Here is a 12,984-nt window from a genome sequence, read left to right on the forward strand (position 1 = left end):
GCAGCCAACCGAGAGGAGCAGGAGGAGACGGCTTCCGGCCGAGAGAAGCGTCTGATTGGCTCTTAGGGGTGACACCCAAGGGGCGGGCTAGAAGCAGGAGCAAATCGCTGCTCTTGGGAGCTGGGCTGGGCTGGGCTCAGGTGAGGTGGGTAGGACGGGCTGGGCTCGGCTCGGCTCGGCTCAGCTCAGGTGAGGTGGGTAGGCCGGGCTGGGCTGGGCTCGGCTCAGGTGAGGTGGGTAGTCCAGGCTAGGGTTGTGAAATGTCTAATTGAACAATCCCAAACGCTCTGGCCCCGCCCCTTCACCAAGGGGGGGCCCTCACTTCACCCCCTCTCTCCATCCTTGGCTCTCCCCGACTCTCACTCACTTTCACCAGGCTGGGGCAGGGGGTTGGGGTCAGAGGTTGGCAACGAGTGTGTGGTAAAAAAAAAAAATGTTGAGGTCGGTGGGGGTGCTCACTTCAGGCTGCTCCCTGCAAGCAGCTCCCCGCCCCTGCTGTTGCTGTTGGAGGTGCAGCCAGGTGACTCTGCAGGCACACTGCCTCCATCTCCCCTCCCCGAGTGCTGACTCTGTGACTCCCAGCCCATTAGCCAGGAACCATGGCCAAGGGGAGCTGTGGGGGTGGCACCTGCAGGTGGGGCAAAGCCACCTGGCCACGCCTCTGTGTAAGAGCCGGAAGCGGGACATGCGGCAGCTTCTGGGAGCTGCTTGAGGTAAGCACTGCCCAGAGCGTGCATCTCTGACCCCTTCCCATGCTCCAACCCCCTGCCCCAGCCCTGATCCCTCTCCCAACTCTGAACCCCTTGGTCCCAGCCCGGAGCACCCTCCTCTATCCCCAACCCCTCATCCCCAGCTGAACCCCAGACCTTGCACTCCCAGCGGAGCCCTCACACTTCTACAGCCCCCTGCTCCATCCCGGAACCGCCTCATGCACCCTGAACCCCTCATTTCTGCCCAACCGTGAAATCCACACCCCCAGCTCAGAGCCCGTACCCCCTCCCACACCCCAATCCTCTGCCTCAGCCCAGAGCCCCATTCCGCTCCCCGCCAATGTCCATCACTAAGTCCAGTAATCAAGTGTCCATTGCGCAACATGGTGGTGCTGACCGCTGATTGGGGTGCGGGCTCTGGGCTGGGGCTGAGGGGTTCAGAGTGTGGGAGGGGGCTCCTGGCTGAGCCTGGGGCAGGGGTTTGGGAGAGGTCTTGGGGTGCATGCTCTGGGAGGGAGTTTGGATGTGGGAGGGGCTCAGGACTGGGGCCGAGGGTTGGGGCGCAGATGGGGGTGCGGACTCCAGAAAGGAGTTTGGGTGCGGGAGGGGGGATCAGGGCTGGGGCAGAGGGTTGGGGTGCAGAAGGGGATGTGGACTCCAGGAGGGAGTTTGGGTGCAGGAAGGGGCTCAGGCTGGGGTAGGGGATTGGGGTGCAGGAGGGCAGTTGGGGTGCAGGCTCTGGGAGGGGGGTTGGGCTACGTCTGGGCGGTGCTTACCTCAGGCGGCTCGCGGAAGTGAGCGGCATGTCTAGCTCCTAGGCTCGGGGCGGCCAGGCAGCTCTGCATGTTGCCCCTGCCTGCATGCACCACCCCCGCAGCTCCCACTGGCCATGGTTCCCAGCCAATGGGAGCTCTGGAGTGGGCACTCATGGTGGGGACAGCACACGGAGACCCCCTGGCCGCCCCTGTGCCTAGGAGCTAGAGGGATGTGCCAGCTGCCACGGAACCTGGGTAGGTAGCTTGGGCTGGACTGGGCTGAGGTGCACCACCCACCGGACTTTTAGGGGCCTAAAATCTCCCGGATTGGTTTCAGTAGCCTCTGGGAGATCAAGACCCATTCTGGGAGACACCCGGCAAAATCCGTAAGAGTTGACAACCCTAGTCGAGGCTGAGATGGGCTGGGCTGGATTAGGGTAGGCAGTGCTGGGCTGGGCTGAGATCGGGTAGTCTAGGCTGAGATCGGGTAGGCTGGGCTGGGCTGGACTAGGGCAGGCTGGGCTGGACTTGGTAGCCCAGGCAGAGATGGGGTCTGTTAGGCAGTGCTGGGCTGAGGTGTGTGGTCCAGGCAGAGATGCAGTGGGCTGGGCTGACCTCTTTGGAGCAATGCTGGGGAATGAGGAAAGTGGGAAAGGCTGCTAGGGATTGGGTTGGCCAACAGGGTGGTTGGCAAGGCCCCTGGTAAGCGAGCTGGGCATCTCCACCAGCAGTTCTGTGGTCTGTGAGGTGGTGGAAATCAGGCCTTTTGTGCATTGTCTGGTATAGTTATCTCCTGCACAACTGTGACCATCCCTTATTTTGACACTTGCTTTGTACAGCACGGCATGGTCATCAATTAACTCTCGACCTATGCTTCAGAAGCACAGGCTTTTACCTAAGTGAACTAAGAAGTAGCTTTACTAGTGCAGCAGGCAGAGGAAAGGTAAACATGCAGGGTGAATAGATTTAAATCAACTGTTTAAATCATTATTTAAATCAGCAGGCAGGACACCTTGATTTAAATAATGAATTTTAATCATATTTTGATTAATAAAAATATAAATATAAAATAAAATATATTTTAATCATATTTAATCATAATGGCCCACCTTGATTATCATACACATTGTGAAGACAGCGGTCACTTTTGATGGGCTATTACCAGCAAGAGAGTGAGTTTGTCTGTGGGGGGGCGGAGGGTGAGAAAACCTGGATTTGTGCTGGAAATGGCCCAACTTGATGATCACTTTAGATAAGCTATTACCAGCAGGAGAGTGGGGTGGGAGGAGGTATTGTTTCATGGTGTCTGTGTATATAATGTCTTCTGCAATTTCCACAGTATGCATCCGATGAAGTGAGCTGTAGCTCACGAAAGCTCATGCTCAAATAAATTGGTTAGTCTCTAAGGTGCCACAAGTCCTCCTTTTCTTTTTGCGAATCATATTTTGGTTATTTTCCGAAAGAAAGATTGATTCTCTTTGTTTGTTAAGCATTAAAACATGTTGATTTGCAACTAAATAGAGCCTTTACACTAAATTTGTTAACCAGGAGGATTCATTGCATCTATAAAAATTTATTAAAGCCATTTTTTAGCTTAACTTACATGTATTCCAGTTCTAGTGTAGGCCTTGCTGCAGGCCTAGGCATAACTAATAGTGTGAACCAAAGACTGTGAACCAGAATAGGCTTGGCCTAGGCAAAATAACAACATACTAGTTATTAGCTAACACCAAGTAAGCACATTCCTCACTTGCGAGGATGGTACAGGAACATCTAGAGGTCTCAAGTAACTGCATAAACACATTTCTAGGCGAAGGAACAGGCACACACTGGCCCCAAGTAAGATAAAGATGGGACAACAGGATAATGGAAGAGGATTTTCTGTTCAAACTAGCAGATACAAGGATAAGGGTGGTAGCTAACCACGTCAGAAGTGTAATATGCAATTTGTTTCTACTAATGTATAAAAGGGGAAGTCATAGGAGGAGCACTTTTGTCCAGCCTAGGAGACAGCAGAGACTCCCATGGCTGACTGAGCTGGTCCATTCTCACAGGCGTACATGTGTTAGTGTACGCGTAGCGCCTATGGGGCACTAGGAACTGGGCTTCATCGACAGTAAACCTGGCTGAGCACCTTCACCACTGAACCAAGCCTGTGATCTTTCTTATGAGTAACATCGATGTCTGCAGAATTAACACGCTGCACCATCTGCTAGTCTAACGCAGCTGACATCGGAGCTCCAAGAACAGTAACAAAGATGCAGCAGCAACAACATTCTTCAGCACTTAACAGTTAGAAAATGGTAAATGATGCAATTCTTATTTACTAGATAATGATTAATTTTTTTACTTAAGGCTTTGTGCCAAGTTCTATTTGGGTGGAAATTCAACTCAAATGCGCATAAACAGCATTTTCTGTAAATTAAATAAATACCTTAAATATGCTGGATTGGATACATAAGAAAAAAGTTTATCAAAACATAGTTTTCATTTAAAGCCGACTTATTAAGCAAATAAATTAGTATTTGTAGTGAATTGAACTGATTGTTTCTGGTCATCATGGCGGGGGGGGAGGGAGAAGCCGTCCCAAAAGTCAGGGAGTGGGGGCCCCTGTCCCCTCATTGGCTCCACCCCTGCCCCACCTCTTCCCCCAAGGCCCTGCCCCCAGCTAAGCTGGAAGCCAGAGCCGGGTGGGGAGCCTGGGCCCCTTAGGGTTGCCAGGTGTCCAGTTTTCAACTGTCCCTGCAGGCTGGGCCAGTGCGTGGGGTCGCCTTGCTGCACGTCCACCTAGGAGCAGGAGGGAGATGCTGGCCACTTCCGGGAGCCGCCTGAGGTAAGTGCCACCTGCACCCCCTGCCCCAGCCCTGAGCCCCCTCCTGTACCCTGAACCCGTTATTTGTAGCCCCACCCCGGAGCCCTCACCCACCCCCCCGCACTCCAACCTTCTGCCCCAGCCCAGAGCCTCCTCCTACACTCCAAACCCCTCAGCCCAACCCCTCAGCTCAGAGCCCCCTCCTGCACCCCATACCCCTCAACCCTGGCCCCAGCCAAGAGCCTGCAGCCTGAGCCCTCACCCCCCCCCCCACACACACACACCCAAACTCCCTTCCCCAGCCCTCAGCCACACTCCAAACCCTCATCCCTGGCCACACCTCAGAGCCAGCACTCCCAGCCGGAGCCCCCACCTCCACCCCTCCCACATCCCAACCCCTGCCCCAGCCTGTTGAAAATGAGCGAGTGAGCGAGGGGGGCGGTGCCTCAGAGAAGGGACAGGGCAGTGGCTGGGATAAGGGTGTTAGGTTTTCTGAAATCAGAAAGTTGGCAACCCTAGGGCCCCTCCACCTGCCAGGGGTGGGGGGCCCCCAAGAGCAGCCTCCGGCCTCTGTCCCTGCCCCCCGGACACTTGCCCAGGGCAGATGGGGAGTCCACGGCTCCCCACAGCTGCTTGTGCAACTCTTACCCCAACCTGGCTCTGGCCAGTGGACGGGGCCTTGGAGCAGCAGCTCAGCCATGGTAAGAGCCTCCTGGGCAGCTGTGGGGAGCCATGGACCCCCAACCCAGAGCCCTGCGTCCCCGTTCCAGCACCCCTGCTTCCACTTCCGTGAAGGGGTAGCAGCCTGAGGGTTTGTGCACAAGAAATGTGTCTGAGAGGCCAAGGGAGGAAACGGTGCTGCAGCCTGTTGAGACCCAGGGAAGCGTAAAACACCTGGGATCCAGAGACTGGGATTTCCCCATAGCAATTTGGAGGGCAGCCACTATGGGTCCTTTCCCTTTTGGAAAGGTGCCGGATACACATTGCTGTATAAATAATAAAAAATATTTTACTGTGTTAGAAAAGAGGGAGACTCTGAACCAGATGGTCCCCTCATGTTGCTCCTTCTTACCACTGTGGGGTGGGGTTGTTCTTGTGGCTCTGCTGCAATTAACTCATCACTAGAGTAAATCTCTGGTGTATGTGCAGTGGTTCTCTAGCAATCTTAAGGCGCAATGCGGTATTTTAACTGTTTCTCAAAGGGCCAATAAATAGGGCATCATAAAATCTCCAGTGTACTGCCATGGAAACATTTACCATGGTTGCTGGGAAGCATTATTCACTTTGATGGAGAGTTTCTGCACCAGAGCAGAAGGGAACACCAAGTGGCAAAGAAGAGAGCCTGTGGTTTAAACTGTCCGAATCTCTTCGAAAATTAAACAGTCGATGGCTGATCGCATCAGTCAATCTCTGTTCAGCAAAACCTTTAAGCTTGTACTAAGTGAAATGCTGAATTAGGGCCTATACACATAGTGCTGTCAAATACACAAAATGTACAAACTGAATAAAGAGACTAATTTTTCTCTAAACCCTTTCAGTAATAGTGAGCCTATGTATCACTTGTATCATAGCAGACAAAAATGTTCAGACAAAGGTTCATTTTAATTGATTGTGTCTCTAGTAGCTGTATAACTAATGACCCTATAATACACCATTCACTATTCAGAATAATTAACAGCTTTATTGAAGACACCAGAAATATGACCCTGTGGTATGAGTGGCAGCATAAGAAGTTAATATCACTTGTTATGAATGTGCCTAATTTTCAGAAGTACAAATATTTTAAAACTGGCTTTATGAAGCTTATCAATAGATGGTTTTTCAACCTTTTCTAGAATTCAGAATTTAACACATGCCCAGAGGTTACCATCTATACAAGGTTATAATTCTACAGAAAAAGGGCTTATTATGCCTCAAGGCTGTGCAGAAAGAATGCCAGCCTTCTCAATATGATGATTATCTTGAATATTCCAGAAGGATTGATTTTGTACTTGAACATATTGATTCTGCAGGATGCTCAATGAAGTGCAAAAGCACCAGCAGTCAGCTAGGCACCTGGGAAGAAAGGCATCTCGATAATACAGAGAAATGTGCAGAATACCCATATAGACATGAGCCCTAGTATGTAGGAGATGAATAGGATGGGGCAAAGGTGATTTACTGAATGTAACATATTAGTGGCTATGTTTTTGGGTTTTCCTTGAACCCTAAGATAACCAGGAGCAGTAATTTGCTGAGAGTAATTAATATGTATACTTGGAAAAAATTAAGATCAAGGGCCCCCCACTTGTGGCATACACGTCTGACGGTTTGAAAGACACCCTCTTTCAGCTATTCAGTGCCTTATGATGTGTTCTGGGAACAGCATCCTTAGTGATGCACCAGCCTGCTACATTCAGTTTACTTTAGGTTGTGGGCAACAAAAAATTGCATCCAACAGCCCTTCCTGCTGAGAGCCCTATCTACCTAGCCTGAATGTGCTATTCTCACAACCACTGTTCCCTCTAAGCTGTGTGTGTGTGCACACGCACACAGATCCTAAACACTGCGTGTACAACAATTTGCACAGAAGCACAACAATTTGCACAGAAGAAATTTTTTGCGCACATGGCCTGTCAAAAATTAGAGGGAACATTGCTCACAACCCTCATCAACACCAAAATTATGAGCACTGTTAGGGTGCATGTTAAAATCTACTTAACCTTGTCTCTTCTTAATATTATTTATGTATATTTAGGCAATTGGCTATCTAAATGGTCATTTGAGTCAATAAACCAAAATATAAAGAGCTATAAGAAAGTCAGTAGTTTTCTCATTCTTCAAATTTCTGGTTACAAAATGATCCTTGCGATATTATTCACAAAATAAAGGCACCAAAAAACCTCTTCCACTGTTTTTAAAAAATAAATCTTATCTTCTAAAAGTAATAAGGTATTCTGGATAAGCTTGAATGTCATTAAATATGACAAACATTGATGGACGAACCATGTTATCAGTCACACTATCATATAGGTCAGTAGGATCTGCCAAGTTTTTTGCTGGTGGAGTGATTAATCCTGCTTTTCCAGTGCAATATTCTCCAGTGAGAACTCGAGCAAGGTACATGTATTTTCTGCCACTCCCATCAGGTCTAGAGTATCCATCCTGAGCAGAATAATTGGCATCAACAGCAAAATAGGTTCCATTTCCAATTGCTGCACCTGTGATCAGAAAGACAAAGTTTTGAAAACTTTTGAAGAACAACAAGACTTTCATTCTTATGTAACCCCTAAAATGCGCAACCTTCTCTTCTATCAGTGAAAAAGGATCATTTGAAATTAAAACTAAGAGTTTGACAGCATCGTTCCAGCCTCACTTGGAACAGGCCCTGGTACCAAAATATCTGAGATGACACTTTATCACTGAGCTAATCATGCAGACTTACTTTGCCTTTTCTTATGGAGAAGGAGGTTAAACTTTCTCCCTCTATTTGTCATTGTGTAGTTTTCTATCTATCTATTCACTATCCCACATGGCAAACATTTAGAATTTTTTAATTATAAGATTATATAATTGTAATTATAATATTCTAATTATACTTCACAGAGGCAGAGGAATCATGGGTCTTCATCTGGGACCTGTTTCTCTTTTCTGAAAGTGGGAGAAAGCTTCTAATGCAAACAGTCAAAAATATATGCAGGGAATTGAATCCTATTGCTAAAGACTTCATCCTTCTTTGCCCCGTCTGCTCTTTGCTGTGCATCACATCTGTTCATTGTGTCATGTAGAATACTATCCCTGCTCCTGCAAAGTACGTATTCTGAGTAATCCGACTGAGTTCAATGCTTAAAGCTAAGTACAGTTGCACGTCTTTGCAGAATCAGGGCCTCAGATAGTCTCTGCGCCAAATACAATGTTTTGGTTTGTAGCACCCAAAGACAAGTGTATGATCAGTGCAGAACATCTCAGATTTATATGTAACAGAGTTGTCCATGACGCTAGTTAAAGAAGAAGAATGTATATATTAAATTTAACTCCTGTGAAAAGTGCCCGATTGAGTGGTGTCATCTAATTATCCCCAAGAACAGATACAGCACAAGCAGCCGTGGAAGCTTTCCCCACACTGTTCAGCCAATTTGTCTCATATCTGATAAGGTGGCACCATTTTCTAGGCAGAAAAGATAATTAGTTGTATCTCTGTGTCCATTCACTTTGTAATATCTCAGCTGAGCATGAACAAGGAAGCCAGGCAGTGACTGTTCTGATTAACAGTTTTTGTGAGGTAGGTAATACATTTCATAATACAATCAACTTTCACAAAGGCCACCAAAGTTTTAAATGATTTTAGATTTGCGAAGTACGATGCTCTCTCTCTGCTCGTCTGCAGCTGATATTGTGCACGGGCCAAGGGATTAACCACTTGATATTGATAAACTCCTCAGATCTTATTCACAATTTACGATTTTTAGACAATAAACCAGGCGTGGGCAAACTACGGCCCGCGGGCCACATCCGGCCCTTCACACTCCCACCAGGGAGTGAGGTCCAGGGCTTACCCTGCTCCGCTTATGCTGTAGCTCCACGCAGCTCCTGGAAGCAGCAGCATGTCCCCCCTCCGGCTACTACACATAGGGGCAGCCAGGGGGCTCCGCATGCTGCCCCCCCCCAGCACCGCCCCCGCAGCTCCCATTGGCCAGGAACCGTGGCCAATGGGAGCTGCAGAGGCGGTGCCTGCGGATGGGGCAGCATGCAGAGCTGCCTGGCCACACCTCCACATAGGAGCCAGAGTGGGGGGGGACATGCCGCTGCTTCCAGGAGCTGCTTGAGGTAAACACCGCCCGGAGCCTGCACCCCTGACCCTCTCCTGCACCCCAACCCCCTGCCCTAGCCCTGATCCCCCTCCTGCCCTCTGAGCCCCTCGGTCCCAGCCCAGAGCACCCTCCTGCACCTCCAACCCCTCATCCCCAGCCCCACCCCAGAGCCCATACTCCCAGCTGGAGCCCTCAGTCCCCCCCTGCACCCCAACCTCCGGCCCCAGTCTGGAGCCACCTCCCACACCCTGAACTCCTCATTTCTGGCCCCACCCCAAAGCCCTCACTCCTTCCCGCACCCTAACCCCCAATTTTGTGAGCATTCATGGCCCACTATACAATTTCAATACCCAGATGTGGCCCTCGGGCCAAAAAGTTTGCCCACCCCTCCAATAAACAGTACATATAAACTGAAAATAAAAGCCTTCAAATTAACCAATAATGAAAGCATGTTACCTGGCTAGACTTATAAACCCTCCAAAACATAAGAAAACCCTTTGGCTTAAGGAATGATCTGTCTGTCTGATAAGAATAAACAGCTGCGTAATTAAGATATCAGCACAGGTATATTGGAACTCATTAGCTAGACATTTCAATAACTACTGAATACAATAGCGCACTTCAGAGCCTGGACGGATGGTGACATATGAACAATTCTCATATAAGAACATAAGAATGGCCATACTGGGTCAGACCAAAGATCCATCCAGCCCAGTATCCTGTCTTGTGACAGTGGCCAAAGCCAAGTGCCCCAGAGGGAGTGATCCTAACAAGTAATGATCAAGTGATCTCTCTCCTGCCAAACATCTCCACCCTCTGACAAACAGAGGTTAGGGACACCATTCCTTACCCATCCTGGCTAATAGCCATTAATGGACTTAACCTCCATGAATTTATCCAGTTCTCTTTTAAACCCTGTTATAGTCCTAGCCTTCACAACCTCCTCAGGCAAGGAGTTCCACAGGTTGACTGTGCGCTGTGTGAAGAAGAACTTACTTGTATTTGTTTTAAACCTGCTGCCCATTAATTTCATTTGGTGGCCCCTAGTTCTTATATTATGGGAACAAGTAAATAACTTTTCCTTATTCACTTTCTCCACACCACTCATGATTTTATATACCTCTATCATATCCCCCCTTAGTCTCCTCTTTTCCAAGCTGAAAAGTCCTAGCCTCTTTAATCTCTCCTCATATGGGATCCGTTCCAAACCCCTAATCATGTTAGTTGCCCTTTTCTGAACCTTTTCTAATGCCAGTATATCTTTTTCGAGATGAGGGGACCACATCTGTACGCAGTATTCAAGACGTGGGCATACCATGGATTTATATAAGGGCAATAAGATATTCTCAGTCTTATTCTCTATCCCTTTTTTAATGATTCCTAACATCCCTTTAGGATATGCTCAAGGCACGCACAGAAGAGTCTACTAGGTCATCTAATACTTCCTTCCCTTCATACAGAATTATTCCCCATATTTACTAATTCTGTGTCTTTCTCTGACCTCATTCCTCACCATGCACTGTGCATATGACACCATTATCACACACCATGTCTCACTCATCCATTCCCTGTTTAGGAAATTAACTTGCATTGAATAACAATTTACCATTCTTTCCAGCAAAACCACGATTAAACCCATTGTAATTAATTGTGCTCAGCGAGGAACTAGGTGTTCCATGGAATAGGAGATTCTCATTATTTGTGTTGCTATTCTTTTTGTCCAGCGACTGTTTTTTGATTTGGTAGGTCTGCCACAGGTAAGGATTTTGTATCCTTTCAATCTGCAAAGTTAGAAAATAAAACACATTGTTGATAATGCCCAATATCTAGGATGACAGCAAAGCATTAAAAAAAAATAACAAATATAAATTAATTGGTTTTCAGATCACTCTGCCCCTGTGGTGTCTATTTAGAGTTGGGACGCTGGAAATCCAAACATTACAGAATGTGAACCAATAAATAACCAGAATATGATAATCTAGAAAAAGTCTTTAGTTTGACTATTTTCTTTTAATCACTTGAGCTTTGCCTCATGTGCCAAGTATGTGGAGCAAACACTGGCATGTTCTCAGCAAAATGATGAAGAAGTATGCTGTTGTATTCTGCTATGATGGTATCGCCAGCAGCAAAAGGGGCTTTTGAGTAAGATGCACCCTGAACATCTGAACTCTTTGCTGATAATTCTCCCATTAAAGGGGAGAATTGTAGAGCTACCATTATGCTTTTACAAGAACAAGCTTCTTTTCTAGATCCCAACTTGGGGGTTAAAATTATGTCCTCAATTGTATAACTTAGCCCGCTGAAAACTGCCATTTAAGAATACACTTCCAGGGAGCAAATTTTGCTGGCCTACTCACGAAAGCAATCTATTTGTAAGGAAATGGTTCCAGGGAGCAACCTGGTATATCGGCATCAAAGCCCTGATCCAACTCCCACTGAAGTCAATAGGAAATGTTCCTGTTGGAGCTGGCCCAAAGAGCACTGGTAGAAAAGCTTCCAACTGGCAAATTAACATTAATAGAATCTAGAGCTGGAGAAGCTTGCTTAGGTCATGCCATTGCATAATTGTTCCCACTGTATGCTAATTAGCATTTTGCTCCCTATATTTTTTTAGATGTGCCAAGTGCTATGGCATTCCTCTATTCTCTCAGAACATTATTCCTCAAGGATAGAGGATCTCACCATTGGCAAGTGTCCTGGGATATTCAGAATACTTCCTCATTCTTAAATTCATCTGATTTCTCCTAGTTATATTCCCTTTTGACATTAACTAATTCCGCTTTGTCCTTGATGCTGACACCTTTGTAAAGTGTTTTACAATTTACATTCAGGCAAAACTTACTGAAGGCAGTGGCCTGTACCCTAGAACCAGCACATAGCTTGAAGGGGATCTCCCTATGGGACTCACAGGGAAGGAATCTGTCCCCCAAACTGTGGATTAATCTCTACGGATTAAAGGAATTGCTCTATGACTGCTACTGTAGCCTCAGGGCTGCAGAAGTGTGTGTGGCCAACCAGCTCTCCACCTGCAGAAGGATCTGTGTAGAGTAGGTGCCATTCTCCTGGACCCAACGTTCGTTCCCCTTGCCTGCCTCCCACCATGTACAATGGGCTGTTGGGAGCTTCGCTTCCTACAGGACAGAGTCGCACAATGCAGAGATATGTGCAGATCTCCTGCACAAGATTCCTTAATCCTGATTCCTTTCAGCAATAAAAATGCACTGTAGACGAAGAAGCAGGATTTGGCCTAATGAGAGGTTTGCATAAATAAGGACTTCAAGAGTCAATCATTTACTTGGTGGAGATTAATCTGATTGTTTCTTAGAGATGGTTTACTGTACCATTCACAGCAGATTTTCAGTTGATTTTCAACTATGTATGCGTGTAAGCCTATATTTCATAAATAAATTACTTTCAATATCTCATAATTTGGGGATACTGAACACAGACTGCTTGAACGCCCAATCACCCTAGGATAGTGGTCCACAAACTTTTTCTGTCGTGCCCCCCCATAACCATAATGGACTCTGTCCGCGCCCCCCCTGGAGCCACGGTTGGGGGCTGGGAGTGGGGCTGCAACTGAAATCGTGGTTGGGAGCCAGTGCTGGTGTCAGGAGCTGGTGCCGGTGTCGGGGGCCGGTGTTGGGAGCCATGGCTGGGAGAGGAGCCGGGGCTGGGGCTGGAGCAGGAGCCATAGTTGGGAGCCAAGGCCGTGGCCAGGAGTGGAGCCAGTGGTGGAGCTGCAGCTGGGGCCATGGCCAGGAGTGGAGTCGGGGCCGGAGCCACAGTTGGGAGCCGGGGTCGTGACTAGGAGCAGAGCCCAGTTGGGATTGGGGGCTGGGGCCACTACCAGGAGTGGAGTCATGGCTGGGGCTGGGACTGTGGCCCGGATCGGAACCCAGGGCCAGGAGTGGAGC

At 48.1% G+C, this 12,984-nt stretch overlaps 1 protein-coding gene and 1 long non-coding RNA gene across 2 annotated transcripts in view; one reads left to right on the top strand and one right to left on the bottom strand.

Moving 5' to 3' along the window:
* The first annotated feature begins 2,918 nt into the window (after nt 1-2,918).
* LOC141995794 (uncharacterized) lies at nt 2,919-8,295 on the top strand. The gene is made up of 3 exons (XR_012641402.1): nt 2,919-3,768; nt 4,214-4,298; nt 7,863-8,295. It is a non-coding gene; the product is annotated as an uncharacterized LOC141995794 (long non-coding RNA).
* The window catches only part of LOC141995793 (protein mono-ADP-ribosyltransferase PARP14-like), a 34,143-nt gene continuing 27,148 nt past the window's right edge, over nt 5,990-12,984 (bottom strand). The window contains exons 16-17 of the mRNA XM_074967195.1: nt 10,674-10,848; nt 5,990-7,477 (exon numbers count right to left, since the gene is read on the bottom strand). Of these exons, the coding sequence (XP_074823296.1) occupies nt 7,188-7,477; nt 10,674-10,848 (465 nt within the window). The 3' untranslated portion in view covers nt 5,990-7,187. The remainder of the gene's footprint in view (nt 7,478-10,673; nt 10,849-12,984) is intronic.

The sequence above is a fragment of the Natator depressus genome, chromosome 11, assembly GCF_965152275.1.
Source record: "Natator depressus isolate rNatDep1 chromosome 11, rNatDep2.hap1, whole genome shotgun sequence".
Taxonomy (NCBI): Eukaryota; Metazoa; Chordata; order Testudines; family Cheloniidae; genus Natator; species Natator depressus.